The sequence below is a fragment of the Rhinichthys klamathensis genome, unplaced genomic scaffold (genome assembly GCF_029890125.1).
Source record: "Rhinichthys klamathensis goyatoka isolate OS25496 unplaced genomic scaffold, OSU_Roscu_1.1 h1tg000139l_1, whole genome shotgun sequence".
NCBI classification, from domain to species: domain Eukaryota; kingdom Metazoa; phylum Chordata; class Actinopteri; order Cypriniformes; family Leuciscidae; genus Rhinichthys; species Rhinichthys klamathensis.
In genome coordinates this window covers 2,074,954-2,093,013 of record NW_026606674.1, presented here as the reverse complement: position 1 = coordinate 2,093,013, position 18,060 = coordinate 2,074,954, and the positions used below count along the sequence as shown (strand labels likewise).

Here is an 18,060-nt window from a genome sequence, read left to right as displayed (position 1 = left end):
AGAAATATAATAATAAATGCATCTCTACCACAGTGATGCACGGAGGAAGAGACTGTGTCATTGTGTGGGGAGTCTTTTTAGCTTTGGTATTGGTTAGCTGCTTCACTTTAAAAAGTCATTTAATGCTTTGAAGTACAGGAGAATATTGCAGAATGGCTTGCTTCCCACAAATGAAGAGTTGTTGTTATCTAAAGAGGAATGATCAGATGTTATTTTTCAACAAGACAATGGCCCTGCCCAGATTGCAAAGACAACCAAGAAGTGGCTTGAGATCAAGCCGATGAAACATTTTTCAACTACTCATGAACTGTTTGACGCCATTTACATTGCACTGAATCTCCCTGTAAAAAAAAATGTCTGCAAGTTGGATTTGGATGCAAAGTTTCTTTTATCTACATTATTTGTGCAATTCTTGCTAATTTCCTGACCAGTTATTTGTGATTAAAAGACCACTAAATATTTAGCAGTTTTTGGCTTGGGCCTTTTTTTTCTCAGAAGAGTATATTACCTGATATAAAAAGAACCAGGAAGCAAATAATAATGATAAAATGATTATAAGAAGAAACCAGAGAATCAGTAATTGTAGGCAGTTCACACACTCTCTTTCTGTTCATTTGGCTCCTCTTCAACATTCTCTGTTAATTAAAAAAGATGAAAAAAAAGAGAAAATAAATTTCGTAATATCCTCAGAATTTACAGTCTAGACATGCACCAGCCGGTGACTACTTGAGACGAAAGCAAATGACAATAAGTAAGATGGTGAAAAAAATATTATTTTTTTAGATGAAATTGGTTGTCGGAGGTGAACATAATAAGACGCTTCTGATTGAAACCGACTTCTCCAACATATGTTCACAAGAGATGACATCATCATAATTCTTCAGCATTTCCTTTAAAGATTTACAGCAGATGAAAAACAGTTTAGTGAAAAACTAAACTGTAAAAATCACCTTCTCTCATGGTTGTGGCATCATCATAAGTCTCATCCGTGCGATCTGTGTCAAAATACAGAGATAACATCACTGTCTCTAAACAAGCACTAAGTGATATCTGCTCTCTTACTTCATATTTATTTGGAAGTAATACTTTTTTATGGAAAATTCTCACAATTGAGTATATCGGTGATGGCATCATAGTCCTCTGGAGCCTCTTTATCCATGTTGTCTGCATCAATTAAAAATAAAGCATACCAATAAAGCATACACTAAGAAAAGTCAGTTAAAATATGAATGAATTTTCAGTACAAATAACCGAAAATTCAGAAAATTACCAGCCCCTTTTCCGTTTTTCTACATTGTTTTTTTTTTTACATTTTTCTTACAGTCTAGAACCAGTATAACAGCCAAAAAGTTGTTAAATGATAAACTGCATTCAGAAACGCTGACATGGGTGTCTCTCCTCACACTAACACCTGTGTGCGCTCTCACTGACTGCAGTACAAACACAGCGCTGTGGTTTTCACTGCTGAATTCAGTGGTTAACAGCAGGAAGCCTAACAGGATTAACATTTCTTAACTTTAACTGTCAAAAAGACCTGTAGAATCATTAAACGTCAGGATGGTAAAATAAAATAAACAAATACTTTCATCGCTTTGACTTTTCACATCAGTATAAATAGTTTTGTCATTATCATTAATAATGGTGATCATTTCACCTGATGAGATTGTGATGTGACTGTGTCTGTTAACGGGCCTGTGATGAATCTCCTCATAAACGGCCTCAGTCGTCGTCCTGTGTCTCCTCTTAGAAAGAGCTGTGAGTGTAGACAGACAAACCTGCTGTCAGTTCACAACACATGACTGATCACACACTGAATAAGACACAATATGACAGTCTCTGGATCTCTCCTACCTCTCCTCATCACTCTGTTCTGCTGAACCAGTATAAGCAGTGGCACTAAGAGCAGGAAGAGCAAAACTCCCAGTACAACCACAAGCACAGAGAGAGACGCTGCTGGAGGAGTTTGTGGAGGAGTGACTGATGTTGAGTGCACTGTCTGAGAAACTGGAGGAGAAGCTGATGTTGTTGTGGCAGGAGTAGTGGACACTGACAAATCTGGCAAAACAGACAGAAAAAATTATGCAAATACACAAAGTATTAGCAAAGTATTGGTATTAGCATTAAAATTATGTAAAATAGTTTGACTAATATTGTTCAGTGTGTTGCAGTGACCTGCACATGTGAGTCCAGCGTGCTCTTTGTGGGAACAGTCAGTGTGGTTCTTCAGGGAGAGAGGACAGTCCCACAGGTGAATCTCATTCCCTCTGCACTCGACTCTGTTCAGCCACACAACACCTTCACCAGCACCAAAGACTGAATTCCCATCAGCCCTCAGTGCGTCTCCACAACCCAGCTGCCTGCAGACCACCTGAGCATCGCTGATGTCCCACAGATCAGTACAGACTGAACCCCACACAGCGTTATGATACACCTCCAGCCTCCCAGAGCACCGGCCCAAACCTCCACTCAGTCTGAGAGGAACATGCTCTAAAATGTACGTATCATACCGGATAGATAATTCACAAGTATTCATATGTTTGAAGATAAAGCAATTAGGCAAGCGTATATTATTGCTCACATTAACAGAAAATAACCTACTCACTTGAACACTGTCTCTGGTGAGGAGATGCTGAACATGTCAGACGACTCTGAAGAGACTCAGGACACTGTTTCTCTGAGATTACAAAGTGAAATTCAACAATCCTCCAATTTAGATGAAAAAGAAAATAACTTTAACAACGTATGATTATAGTTTACTTTAAAAAATACTAATAAAAAAAACCTCTAAAATAAACAAAAATTCATCATGAAAAAATAATTAAATTAAGACCTACCAAAGCAAGTGATATTGGCCACCTCATTATCGTAACAGTTGTTCTGGCCCCAGGGTAAAGATGGACACTGCCACAATGTTTGGTCATATTTTCTACATTTAAGATGATCTAACCAATTAGGAGCAGATCTCAGACCCACTGAATTACTGGGTTCACTGCCAGATCTTCCACAGTTCAGCTCTTGACAGATCAGACTCGCTGTGTCTCTGTCCATCTGGTTCCAGCACACATTACCCCAGGATCCATTGTAGAAAACCTCCACATTCCCTTCACAGCCCTCAGTTAACCTGATCTCTTTAAACTCTAGATAGAAAATGTTAAATTCAATTCAGTTATTTTTATTTTTGTAAATTAACTAAAAAACTATTTAATTCCAAATACTACATTGAAATTATGTTCTTGTTGTTTATTGAAAGTAGCAGCTGTTGGTAAATTTCTTGCAATGATTCCTAAAATGTTTAAGACTTTACCTGAGCACACGACTCCTACATCCTCCTTGTGTCGACAGTCATGTTTCCCCCAGCCTGGAGAAGAGCAGTTCCACAGGGACGTCTCATTCCCCTCACACTCCACCTCATCCAGCCATATGGGTCCAGAACCAGGACCAAACCAGGCTGGTACCTGCTGGTTACTGAGGGCCACTCCACACTGCAGCTGTCTGCACACCACATGGGCATCTTTAATATCCCAGGAGTCATCACACACTGTCCCCCATGAGCCGCTGTGAAAAACCTCCAGCCTCCCTGCACAGTCTCCCCCAGAACCCACCAGCCTGATGGACCCACGACCTGATATTCAGAGAGAGAAAAACACATTATTGATCACAAACAACTGAAGAATCTGCCCAGATGTTGTTGTGCTCACCAAGGCAGGTGATTGACAGCTGTTGTGTGGAGCTGCAGTTGAGAGTTTGTGGAGAGCTGCAGTTCCCCAGATGAGCTTCACTCCCAGAGCACTGGAAGCCCATCACACACTCATGACTGTGTTCAGGACTGGAGGAAGAGGAGCCGGAGAAGTTCAGCACAGAGCCACAGCCCAGCTGTCTGCAGACCACAGAGGATTCAGTGAGACTCCAGGAGTCCAGCAGAACTCTCCTCCAGACCTGATGGATGGAAACTTCCAGCTCCCCCTCACACTGTCTCTCTCCAGACAACCGCACCAGACCGTCACGAACAGCCAGAGAGGAACCTGATGGAAATATCTGGCATTTTAGTCAAGATATTGCAAGGTATTTTATGCATAAAAAAAAAAAAAAAAAAATCCCCTCACCAGAGCAGATGACTCCAACATCTCGTCTATGAGAACATTCAGCTCGACTCCATGAAGAGATGGAACATTCTGAGAGTTTTGTTTCATTCCCGTCACAATCAAACACATCAGCCCAGATTTCACCACTTCCCTCTCCAAACCAGTCTGATCCCACAACAGACACAGCAATCCCACAATTCAGCTGTCTACAGAGGACACTGGCAGCTCTCATATCCCAGCATGCATTGCACACTGTGCCCCATTCATTGAGGAATCGAAACTCCACTCTTCCAGAACAGGAGTCTAAACTGTTTACCAGTCTGAGATCTGTGTAACCTGAATAAAGGTTATTGAAACAAAACAAAAGTTTAAGGACACTTACTTCTCTTTAGAAAAGAGATTTAATCTCTTTATGTTTGCAATATATGTAAAGAGAGGGCAAATATGACTTAACCAGAGCATATCACTCCTACAGCATTTTCATGGGAACAGTGTGTATTTGAAGAGTTGGATGTAGGACAGAACACAAAGTGTGATTCATTTCCTCTGCACTGAATCTCTTGTGTCCACATCTGAGCGTCTCCTTTGCCAAAAGCATCTTCTCCCAGCACCTGTACAGGAGCCCCACAGTCCAGCTCTCTACACACAACCTCTGCATCCTGCTGGTCAAAGGCAGCGTCACACACTGAAACCCACATCTTTATTTGAAGTATCTCTAATCTCCCAGCGCACAGATGAGATCCATTTATGAGTCTGGGGAGGCGACCTGTGTGTTTAAATTAACAAAAAATAAACAACGTTATCAATTTTTCAAAATTGAGATAAGGAAATTAATTCTGTTCAGTTTCTTTTGCTAACAAAACATTTACAGTAGGAAGATTGGATAGTATTACCTAAGCAAATGACTCCCGCATCTTCACCATGACCACAGTTATTTACACCTCGTTTTGATTTACACTTCGTCAATGTTGACTCTGATCCAGTACACTTCACTTCATCCATCCATATTGGTCCTGATCCTTGTCCAAAGTGAGCATCACCAACTGCACGTAATGCTTTACCACAGTCCAGCTCTCTACACACCACTGCAGCATCAGCCATATCCCAGCCATCATCACACACTGTTCCCCACTGACCTCTATGAAGAACCTCCACTCTACCAGCACAGGGAGGGTTACCACCAACCAACCTCACGTTGCCTGTACACAAGAGTCGTTTATCCATACATTTATAAATTATGCTGCTTTTTTGCAGGTCACTTAAATAGTCCTGTGGTGTGAAAATCGTTTTGCATTTCGCTCAATATGAAGTCATAAAAACTGCATGTATAATATTAAAAACACATCAAACCACAAGGCCATTTAATGCAATTACAAAAAAAGAAAAAATAATCAGTGAAAATCGAATTTATTTCTTCCATGAGCAAATTCATTAAAATAAAATGAATCACTATCAGTAACCGAATATAAACAATAATCTATATAAATGAAACTAAGAGAAATTAAACATTACAAAACTTATTGATAGTACACAGGAAGATCCTTGTGTTAAATATAAAACTACTTTCATTTAATATGTTGAAAGGAACTGTTTGACCCTTTAACTGAGTGTAACATACCTGCACTGGCGAGTGTGAAGACTGTGGACATCAGAAAGATTGTCAGACAGCTCTTCATCTTCTTCTGCTCTGCACTTTAGTACAAACTTTTTCATCAGCTCTCTTAGCAATTCTGAAGAAAAAGATAATCTTGTCTGCTCTGGTGAGAAAGATAAAGGTAGAGAGAGGAGGGGCTTCTGACGACCACCAATCACATTCAGAGTTAAACTTCAAGAGAACAGATACAACGACAAATCAGACAATATATCTCCATATTTATCAAGAGAACGCCACTGTTGATGAACGGGACTCCTCCCCCACCTTACAGACACTTTACTGAGGAGACACACACATGATAAAGTGCTGACAAAGTCACCCAGCTGTCATGAGAGTGAATGTGGGAAACACTTCAGTGTACATACAGCGCCAAAGTCTGACACCTGCAGAGAAGAGATACAAGCACTGATAACTAACTGCTGACAACAAACACCGATAAGACAGAGACATATTCCAGAATAATAATGTACAATTTTCATAATTTTTATTGAATTATGCATTTTGTTTGCAAAAAAACATTTGAAACAAAATGTGTTGCAACATTCCCCAATTTCACAATGATAATACTTATGATGACTTAATATCCAAACCCAAGCACACAGTCATTCTGGTTTTAATTGCTAAACAGAAAACGTTAAAAATCAATTCAAAACAAATAAAATTGGACATAAATAGTTGCATGATGTGTATATTTGACTGTCAAAAAACCCTCTGCAGGACATAAAGTGAACAACATGATCTTCTGCTCAGTTCAAAGAGGGTCCGTGTACTTTTTGATCATTTCATTTTCTGTTTGGAATGGAATAACGAGAAATGAAAACGGTCCGTGTATCTTTTGGTCATTTGATTTCCTGTTTGGAATGGAATAACGAGAAATGAAATCCAGCTCGTTTATTCGTTTTTTTGTTTAGTTTAAAAAACGAAAAATTAGATTTTGGCTCGATGTTTCATTTTTCGTTTGTGGTTTACAAATCGGTTTATGGGTTCGATATTTCATTTGCACACGTGGGCGGCGCTGAAACGCCCCTTTCATCTGATTGGTCAAACCGCTCCGCCTTCAGTACAAGCTTTTCTTTCTGTCGGGCAGAATAAGAGTATTAATAAATGCACTTTAATAAAACAATGTCTGAAACCACCACTCACTGTTAACTACGCACAATATTTGAAGCAGAAATGTTGCTGGTAATGGGGGCTCTGCGACCCCAGTAATGTGAGCCACAGTAGACCTATGACAGATTATTTTAGCATTTCCCATCGATAAATACAGTGCAAATAGTTCCGTCTCTTTGGATAAAAGGGAAGTGGAAATAAAAATCAATAATAGGCTGAACTGTAACATGATAATATGTTCATAACATTTACCACTCTCGTCTTTTATTTACATCAAAAGGTGTGTGTGTGACATGCACAGTATATGCCTAAATAATTTTGAAAATTGAATAGAAATAAAGTTTATATTTATAAATGTAAGCTTAGGCTATAGCCAGAGGTGTAGTGGTAAAAAAAGAGGTGGGTAAACTATAAATTCTGGTGGACCACGATGTGGTCACCCGGTAAGGTGGGCCACTGCCTACCGGTGTGTATCCTGATGACATTGCTATAGGCAGGGCTCGAAATTAAGCCTTTTCATACGCTTGTCCTTTGGACAAGTAAATCCAGCAGCACCTCAATGTAGTACATAAGATCCACGGGGAGGAGTCGGATCAAGATCCAAGGGCTGGAGATGGGTAGGATTAGGGGTGGATTTGGGGATTAGGGGTGTGTTTAGGGATCAGGGGGCGGAGATGGGTAGGTTTAGGTATATGTAAGGTGGGAGGAGTTGGATCTGGATCCGACTCCTCCCCGTGGATTTCATGTTCTGCAGTGAGGACCATCTCAGAAAATCTGTCATTCGAATGAAGTGATCACTTGTCCGAGTAAAAAAGTTTCTCGCCCGGATTTTTATTTTTATTATTTTTTTTTTATTTTTTTTTATTCTGAAACAATATTCTCATCAGTGTTCAATCAGCTTTGATATTTAAATGCCGATTTAAATATAGGGGGTCACTGAAAAATTACAATTGCATAAAATAATGTTATGAACTTTTTGATTTAAATTTACAAATAAGAAACGTTGGAAAGAATGATCTACTTTTAAACATAACACTAAACCGCCAGTAGGTGGCGGCAGGCGACCATCATAATGAGTGAGTCATTGATTCATTCAATCAAACGATTTGTTCAAACGGCTGATTCATTCAAGAATGAGACAGATGTTTATGAATGGGTCATTGAATCTTTGACTCAATCGATTCGTTCAAAATGCTGAATCATTCCGTAATGAAAACAGTGAGTGTTCCTGTGAGATGCGCCGTGGTTCTGCTGTGATTTTTGTTTGGAACTATTTTCGCTGCTGAAACAGAACAAAAAACAGCCAATATTGCATCTAAAATGTAAGTGACTTAATTTTAACTGTTTATTGAACTGTTGTAGGAAATCAATGTCACATTTTCAATCGTGACGTGTTCTGGAAAAATAATTGAGGTTGCATAACATATGTTAATAATATAAAAACTCCACATTTAGATTTTTATAGGCAGTATGTTGTTAACTGAGTGTGTGTGCGCGCTCATTTGTGTAGATTTCTCCTCGAGAGGCTGCGCGAGCGTCAACAGCGCAACCTTACCGACCGTCAGTAATAGTCAACAACAACACCAGAGACTATTTATATAGAGACATGCCACTTCCCCAATCCTTAATACAACTATATAGGGAAAACCCGTAACGCCAAAGATGGCGGTTGTATGCACATGCCCCGCCCCTCCCGCTGGAAAGCCAATCGTCTGCTTTTAACAGTCAAGCCGGAAAACATTTAAGCCTATCGTCTGGTTCCACCGACACATGCGCACAGTTCAGGTTTGCGACAGCGGAAAATACGTTACTGTTTGAAAAGGCGGCAGATTTGATGTGTTAGTTGTGTAAATATCAGACATCCCAAGTCTCCTGGAAGTTCCGGGAGTCTCCCGCAGATTGATAGCGGCTCCCTGATGACCGCAAATTAGTTTAAATCTCCCGGAATCTAGAGCGAGCGAGCAGTAGCGCGCGCACAACAGAGAGCGAGAGAACCCTTGCGCATGCGCAGTAAAAGTATAACCTGTGGGGAAAAAGGCGTTTTAAACCTTATTTTGGGGCAAAGTCATCACACTTTTTCAGCGATTTTTATCATATTTTATTAGTGTTTGTATACATGCATTTTTTATGTCCCGGTGACCAGTGAAAGTGCAGTTCTGGGTCTCTGCCCATTCATTTAGATAGGAGCCTGGTCTTGTTAGTCCGAAATAGCTGCCCGGAGGCGTTGCCAAGATGGCGGCCGAGTGGCATGACTTGCCTTAAAGGACTTTGACAACACTGACAGTAATACAGCGCAATATGAAAGAGTTCGTCTTAGGTTTAACAACCTATGAAACTAATAATGAACAATATGAAACTAAAACGACATAAGCTTAATTTATAGCTATTTAGAGGTGGATAAACGCACTTTGGTGGTGGGTAAACGCACGGGGGTAATTTCCTATGGGGACAGGGGGACAGACATGTCCCCCCCACTTTTCAAAATCCTGTTTGTGTCCCCCCCACTTTCAAATTCGTTTTGTTATGATTTTTAACTAAAATTAATTAAGTCACCTGTTGTTTCTGTCGTTTCATTGCCGACTGTGCCGCAAACGCGATACCTGCTCTATAGAACTTTCAGTGAGCTATTTTTAGAGTGTGCACGCGAAGTTCCTGGACGTGGACCCGCGCTTCGACAGGCTCGGTCCTGCTCCTCCGCGGTTGCGGCACAGTCAGCGATGAAACGCCAGAAACAACAACAGGTGACTTAAGCTAAAGCTAGCGTCATATGATCCTGTTCTTATTCTTATTCATGTTTATTCATTTATGTGCGACAAAACAAAAGAGAACGCGCTGCCAGTGAATGTCCTCCTGATACTAATGCTGCGTTCCAGGCAGGTTTTTGAGCACGTAAATCACGACTTCAAACCACGACTCACGACTTTGTAGCGTTCCAGGCCAGTCACGCCAAACTACCTGAGCGCAATAAACATACTTATTTTTTCAGACACATAACATTGTATTACATAATCGTGTGTGTATATACATACTTATTGTTTCAGACACATAACATTGTAATACATTATCGTGTGTTTATTATTATCATTATTATTATATTATTATTAATTTGACTGCAACGTTATATTGTCCTAAAGTGTATTCTCACTGTGTACCGCCTGCAGAAACACTGCATCCGTAGGGGCTGCCATTGTTGTTTTGTATGGTTTTGCGGGCTATGTGACGTCAGAACTCGTAACTGGGAGTACATCGATCTAGTACGAGTTCACGGGTGGGAAGTCACGGGTTTGACTGCCGTTCCAGTGCACTTTCACAGGTATAAGGTTGGAAAAACAACACATACACACCAGGGATGGAAATTAGCACCCGCCACCAGCCAAATGCGGGTGATTTTGTGTTGTGGCGGGTAAACTCGCTTCACCTACCGGCCACCGTGGCGGGTAAATAAAAATAGCATACTGTTTCACCCGGACGGCGGACACTTTTAGAGGAGGCACACCTTCAAACAAAAATGTGGCGTTACATCCCTATGGTTACATCGCAGGCGTAGAGGTCTGCAGAGAAAACATCATGGTGCGTTCACACCAGACGAGAATAGAGCGTCTGGCGCGAGTGATTTCATTGTTAAGTCAATGCAAAGACCCGTTACCCGCATAAAAAATTCCTGCGGCGCGAATGAGGTGTAGAGCGACCCGTGGTAGATGCGAATATGCCTCATTCGCGCGGCAAGTTCGAGCGTCTGACGCGTTCCGCGCGCATGATTTTATTGAGTGCTTTTGTGCATTCACGCGTTTGACGCGAATTCGCGTCTGCCGCCCGAGTTGAAAAATCTGAACTTTGGCGTCAATTCGCGCCGCGTTAACCAATCAGGAGCCTAGCTGCTGTCACGTGGTGAAGTATCTGGATGCTTCAATAAATTATTTTGTACTAAATGCCTGATGTGGTTTTAATGCACAACAAAGCAAATATTTTATCACATAAAACTTGATTTCAATATATGAGACATATTCATTTTGTATTGAATGCTATTTATTCCATTTCATATCTAGATTATATTAAATATTATTCTAATGTAAAGGCAACCAACATACTATAGCTCATAAATCCGTGTCTGGAGAGTGTTGTGTGAGAGAAAAAAAAAATCACAGGACAGGTTAATTACTTTTGGAGGCTGGCTCAATTTATCATCAAAACAAAAATAAATGACAGATTAGGTGGATGAGTCCGAGGGTGAGAGAAAGAGAAAATGTCAGTATTTCATTGAGACTTGAGATTAAATAAACTGCTTAAGTATTCTTGCAGTATTCATTTTCACATGCAGTTACACATTGTCGGTTAAAAACAAGAAAGTGGCTGGTAAAAACATTGAGTGGCTGGTAGATTTTGAAATCCACCAGCCACAGTGGCCGGTGGACAAAAAAGTTAATTTCCATCCCTGTTACACACACACGACGCACAGAAAGACTCGCGCCAGTATCGAGTTCAATTTCGCTGCTTGAACGAACAAAAACACACATGTATGCCAAAATGTCCGTTTTGTCGAGTATCCTCACAAGAACAGTCTTAAATGACTTAAAGCTGCTGTCCGTAACTTTTTTGGGTTAAAAATTATCCAAAATAATAATAATTAAAAAAAACATAACCAGCCAGTGTTCAAAAATATCTGCTTGCTTTTGCCCGATTCAAAACGGTTAGCTTGTAATAATGATTTTAATTCCAGTGGTACTGGTGGATTTCCGCGGGAAATTCGAGCATGTCTTTGCGTCATTACGTCACATCTGTACACATAAAGAAGGCGTCCCGGCTAGTCGGCTATATTGCGTGAGGATGTTGGAGTTGGACATTTTTAGCCTTTTCTCACAGCATTAAATAATTAAACTTATGGCGGATCCAGAAAGGTTCAAACGACAATCACCAGTGACAACTGGACATTCACCACTTGTAAAACCCCAAATAATTCGGACTTCGGAGTGGGTAACGTTAGAGAAAAAAGAGACTGCAACTGGCCCACGCGAAAACAAGGATAAACATCGGTTCAAAACGGACGCAGAGACGGCTTTTTTTCTTTTAGGACAGGTAAGACATTTCAATAGTTCAATCGTGTAACAGTAGCACACTTGTTCGCTTAATTCACACAGTTACGGAGTTTCCTGTCTTTATTCGTTTAGCTATTATGGTAAATATTTTGTGCTAGCTATGAGAGGGAGCAATTCACCTCTACTCCAAGCAAACCAAACCGGCCTCCTCCGAAATTATATATAGTTTTAAATATGCATCGGATTACAGATACGTGTTTTTTTTTTCTTTTCTTTTTTCTCAAAGAAAACCAGTAAAGAAACATTAATTTATTGGTATGACAATTAGAAATTAGACTGCACAGAAATAGAAACTGAACTACAGGGTAATCATAATACACATTAAATGTAGTCACAATGCTGATGTTGATAATTTGAGAACAAAGTATAATTTGAAAGGTTTGACGCGATCGTTATATTTAATCAGCACGATTTACTGCAAGGCTTTCCCCCCTTAGTTGATGTGGATGTTACTTACTTGTTCAGATGACATTTTCCGATGAAAATTCGTATGTTGTCATGGTCATACTGTAGGCCTACTTCCAAAAGGAGAATGTGTGATTCTGAATGCCAGTTTCCACATCGGCGCGGTGACTGACAGACTCGCAGTCTCAAAACATTGTGTTCATCCGCGCTGTTTCATGCCGATGTGGAACTCACGCAAAGTTAATAATTCCGCGAATAACTGCAATTACAGATTTCAAACAGAGATGGGGACAAAGAGGAAAAATGCCGGACTGCAGCTTTAAATAAAATCTTAAATGAAAGTAAAGAGTAGTGAGAGAATGAGATGCATGAGATCCTGTCAGCAGCGGCAGATCTTAAAGTGACAGCAGCCACAAATTCTCTCTGTCAGTAAAGTTAACCAAAGAACAAAGGGAACAGACATTTTTTTCTAACTGCTCTTGACTAAATGCTTGTAGCTTTAATAAGGATTAATCTATATTTAATTTATATTTATGCAGTGTGGACTGTTTGATAACCTTATTCAATTTCTGTATATTTCATACCTGGCACAGGTAAATATGATGTTTATTATGGGTTTTTGTAAGATTTGTTTTAAGTTCACTTAAATTATAAGTTGTTATATTTTTTTGAAGCCTAATAAATGTTTAAAAAATAATTGGGGGGGGGGGCGGGGGGGGGGTGGGTGTAATACTGTCTTTATGATGTTTCTACATTACAGTGGAAATTGAGGCTCACATTATTTACATTTTTATTTACACACAAAACATTAATGGCTAACATTTTGACTTTATAAAATGATTCTCTAAAGTCTTGGCGATCGGTCCCTATAAACAATAAAGAAAGTAAGACATATTTTTCTTATGTATAGCCTACTATTCTTTTTGGCAGAATTTATCATTATAATCAAATTATTTCCTGGTTTTTGTATCAGCATAGTCCCTAAATGTATGTACATCCAGGAAATGGGATTCAAATCGAAAACATTTTCCCCCATTTATGGTGCTTTTCCACTGCATGGTACGGCTCGGTTTGGCTCGGTACGGTTCGACTCGGCGCGGAACGGTTCGGCTCGCTTCGCTTTTCCACTGCGTGGTACGACTCGACTCGGTACGGCACGGCTCGGTTCGCTTTAGCTCGGTTGCTTATCCACTGCAGTAGTACCGCTTCAGTGGTTGGGACTGATCGTTATAGTTGCGCAACTCCTCGGCAACCAACGAGAGGAACGTCTGCACCTCGTCCACTGACCACGATTCAGCCATTTCTTTTTTTGAAGTTTTCAAGCAAATACTTTAAAAACAGGTGCTACAGCGTTTGCTGTTGTCTACTGCTGGCTATTTAAATCTAGCGGGTTTAGTGTCTCGTGTCGCAAATACAATGACGCTGGTAGTGACGATTCTGTCTGTCTGACCAATCAGTGATCTGCAGTGTTTTGACGTCACATTTTAGTACCGGTACGGTACGCTTGGAACCTCAACAGACCAGGTACCATTTAAAGCGAGCCGAAGCGAGCCGTACCGTACCATGCAGTGGAAATGCGCCATAAGTGAGCCGTACCAAACCGAGCCGTACTGTACCATGCAGTGGAAAAGCGCCAAAGCGTGCCGTACCGAACCGAACCGTACCGTACCATGCAGTGGAAAAGCGCCATTTGTGTCCCCCCCACTTCTCAAACCAAAGTTACGCCCTTGGGTAAACGCTATTTCCGAATATTGGGAGGTGCGTAAACGGCGTTTACGTGCGTTTAGCCTCCACTACATCCCTGTTTCCCATTGATAAATACAGTGCAAATACAGTGCAAATACAGATAAATACAGTGCAAATAGTTCCGTCTCTTTGGATAAAAGGGAAGAGGAAATAAAAATCAACAATAGGCTGAACTGTACCATCATAATATGTCATTTACCACTCTCTTATTTTATTTACATCACAAGGCAAAAATTGAATAGAAATAAAGATTATTTTTATGAATGTAATCATAGCCTACTCAGTTCACATGAAAAGAAAGACAGAAAAGAGAGAAGCAAGAATCAGTGAACGTACACTAATAGGCTACTGACAAAATTAGCAGGGTTTTGGGATTAATTAAAATCATGTCGGTTGAAGACGGCATACCTTTAAAATGTTATTAGTTTTATTATAAAACGAATACAATTTTATTACATATTGAATTGGTCGATGTTTCTCTGAGTTTTCTTTATTATGTTGCCTTGAGAAAGCCATATATTTAAACATTATTATTATTATTATGAGAAATTGACTCCGCCTATAACTTTTAATGCTTCACCAAACTCAGCTCAGACCTTCAGACTGCTCCGACTCGCTTATATCTTTTCGGACTGGTCAGACTTACCTTCCGAAAAAAAAATCCCATTGACTTGCGTTATCTGAGCAAAGAAGGCCGTAATACTTAATGCTGTCCACTAGAGGGGGCGACAGGATAATAAGTCTTTTCTACTCTCTTTCCCTTTTTGCATCAGTTTAAATAACATATAAAAGCATAAATTTCATTCATAAATAGGCCATATCTGTGTATGAGAATAAGCTTTACACTTCAAGCTGTCCAACTAATTAAAACTTGAACCCTACTTCAACCCTACTTTGGATTTTTGGTAGCTTAGATTTTTGGATCTGGACTGGACTGCTTTTTAATTTGGATTGCCCTTTTGGATTTGTTTGCTTTTTGTGACATCTTCCTTTTTCATGGTAATGGAGCCAGCAAGAAAGAGGAAATCCTCCCCTGTCTGGGCTCAACAGAAGCATCAGTATCTTCATTTATACCAGCTGGCACTGACATTTTATGTTCCCCTGCATCCTCTGTTCCTTGTGAAAGGATATTTTTCCAAGGCTGGTGAGGGTTTTGTCCAAGAAGAGGAATTGTCTAAACCCCAACACACTTCAAAAAATTCATTTTCTCAATAAAAATCTATTGCAATCCTTCCTTCATCCACCCCAAACTGTGGTGTTTACTGCAGTTTACTTTATTACACCTCCTCGAGTCCCTCCACCATAAGCACTGCACTCAACACAGTCACTTTTGTTGTTCATACTGTCCCTATTCAATATTTTTTGGAATAATTAATTAACTGTGTGTGTGACAGTTGTGTCTGTACAAGTAAATGCAGACAGAGAAATATACACGTTTTATTTCATACCCAGGCAATGGACAAATGTCTGCACAGATCTCTTTATTATTGCAAATGAAAGGTTACAGAGACATTAACTCATATTAAGAAGAAGATAAATAAATAAAACATTGCGGGAGGGGGGCGGGTCATTGGTTCAGAATGAATTAATTTGCCTGCAATTTCTTTGTACAGTAGCTAGGTGTCACTAGTGAGCAATGCTGAATGAAGCTTCGAGTAATGAACCTTTGGTTGAAGCAATGGGCTGCGAGGTCTCAGTGGTTCAGGAAGCCTCATCTTGCCATCACTACAGGTTACTCACAGCTTGATACACACAACGTATGACAATGTCAAACAATGAACCGACCCAGGACAGCAAACACAAGGGAATTATATAGGGAACACTAATGACGAGGACAGGTGAAACTGACTAGACAATAATGACAAGACGAGGGTAACAAGGGGGCGGAGTTACATAACGAGACAAGACAAGCACATGGCCCAAACAACAGACCATGCGCTTGTACACAAAACACGGGTCTGTCATGATCCAGCCTCAAGACTAGGGGAAATCAAGGACAAGAAGGCCGGATCATGACAGAACCCTCCACTTAAGGAGCGGCTTCCAGACGCTCCTCAAGAGGACATCAGACGCGAGAAAAGACTGACTGTGACATTGACACAAACCAACAAAACATGACAAATAACAGTAGTGGCAAACACGAAAACACAACAACAGGGTTAGGATGACAAATCAAAAATCATAAACATGGAAGGGGTGGCGGAGGAAACACAGAGTTATGGGGGATTGTCCAGGGTGGATAGGTGGGCTGAGGGTCTTGGATCCTCGGGATGAGGGCTGAGGACAAGGAATCCGGGCAGACTTGGACGGGGACACACAAGGATAGGTCTTGGGGGAAACAGTCCGGGGCATAGTGGTGATCGGGGTGACCGGGGAAAACAGACTGGGATACTGCATTAGTGATGGCAGCAACAGACTCAGACACAGAGGAAGACAAAACAGGACTCCTGACGGGGGACAAGGCAGGCGAAGGCGCGGGACACAAGACAGGGGGTGCAACAGACGATAGTGGAGCTGGAACGGGGACAGAGATCTCGGAAGACGATCCGGAATCGACGCTTCTCACCTCAAATTCAGTTGAGGCCTCGAAGGTAGCTGACTGGGGATCTGAGCTCTTGGCAGCTGGCCCGGGATCAGCACTTACGGCAGCTGGCTTGAAATTGGTGCTCTGTGCAACAGGCTTGGGATCAACGCACACTGCGGCTGGTTTGGGATCAGTGCTCTGTGTCACAGGCTCAGGATCAGCGAAGACTGCAGCTGGTTTGAGATCGGTGCTCTGTGTAGGAGACTTGGGATCAGCGCTCACGATAACTGGACTGGGCTCAGTGCTCTCTGCAGCATCTGGAACAGGGACTGGGGACAAGGCAGGACTGACTGTGACATCTAGAATTCGGGCCAGACGGGATAAATAATCGGACAGGGTTCTGGCAGCGATGATGACTGGCATCTCCTGATGGGCTGAAATGGACTGTATCACAGCCTTTGCAGCGGAATCGGCCGCTGCTCTCTCTTCGGCAGACACGACAGAAGACTCAGAGACGACATTCACAGTACAAGTCTCTGGAATGGATCTCCCCAACGCCGACTGGGAAAAGGCACTTTCTGCAGCAGGTTGTAGAACGGTGTCTTCTGTTGCAACGACCGGAACCGCGCTTACAGCAGCGGGGCCAGGAACAGCGCTTCTGACTTCAGCGGCGGGTTGGAGAACCATCGCGGGCTCAGGAGGGGGTAGAGACGGAGAACCAGAGGGTCTTCTTCTTCCTGGGTCGCGGAGCGGAGACGGTTGCCAGACTAGTGACCGGAGAGGGAAGTGAAGCAGGAACCGGAACCGGAACTGCTGACTCCCACGACGGGTGCCTTCCACGCTTACCATGAAGATTGATGGACGTGGAAGGTGTCTCAGGAGTCGCGGCGGGACTGGGTTGGTCCCCAAGTGTAGCAACGGCTAGCAGACGACCCTCAGGGATCACAGGAAGTGTAGCGGGAGATGAAGACTTTGTTGTACCCTGCAGCTCCCTCCGTGACAGACTGTCCACCATACTGTGGAACGGGCGGCTGACAAGTCTCTCTCGTTCAGCGAGAGGAGGAGGGACGTTGAGACCCGCGATGAGGTAGCGGTTAACCAGGATTTCCGGCAAGAAAAACCTCCTCTCCTCCACGACCGGGGCGTACTTCCTCAGGGTCAACCTACCCTGAGGAGGGAAAGGAAGCTTGCCTTCCAGGCTGTCGGCGATGGCCGACTGCCACCATCGTTCGGGGTCTGACGACTGTAGAGTAGGGAAAATCGGCGCGCTGTCTGCTGGGTTCTTTCTTGGTCGGTTCATTCTGTTATGTGGATGAAGGATGAACCCAATAGCAGACAGCAAATGATTCTCACAGGGTTTATTAATGGACAAAAACAGAAAACAAAAACCCACGATGGGGCAAAACAAGGCAGGACAAGACTAATACTCAGACAGTAAACTCACAG

The 18,060-nt window shown here is 41.8% G+C and overlaps 1 protein-coding gene across 1 annotated transcript in view; it reads right to left on the bottom strand.

The window, feature by feature from the left end:
• Positions 1-380: 380 nt before the first annotated feature.
• The window catches only part of LOC130089885 (scavenger receptor cysteine-rich type 1 protein M130), a 140,075-nt gene continuing 122,395 nt past the window's right edge, over positions 381-18,060 (bottom strand). The window contains exons 22-27 of the mRNA XM_056257451.1: positions 2,173-2,487; positions 1,852-2,055; positions 1,655-1,753; positions 1,108-1,164; positions 951-995; positions 381-635 (exon numbers count right to left, since the gene is read on the bottom strand). Of these exons, the coding sequence (XP_056113426.1) occupies positions 592-635; positions 951-995; positions 1,108-1,164; positions 1,655-1,753; positions 1,852-2,055; positions 2,173-2,487 (764 nt within the window). The 3' untranslated portion in view covers positions 381-591. The remainder of the gene's footprint in view (positions 636-950; positions 996-1,107; positions 1,165-1,654; positions 1,754-1,851; positions 2,056-2,172; positions 2,488-18,060) is intronic.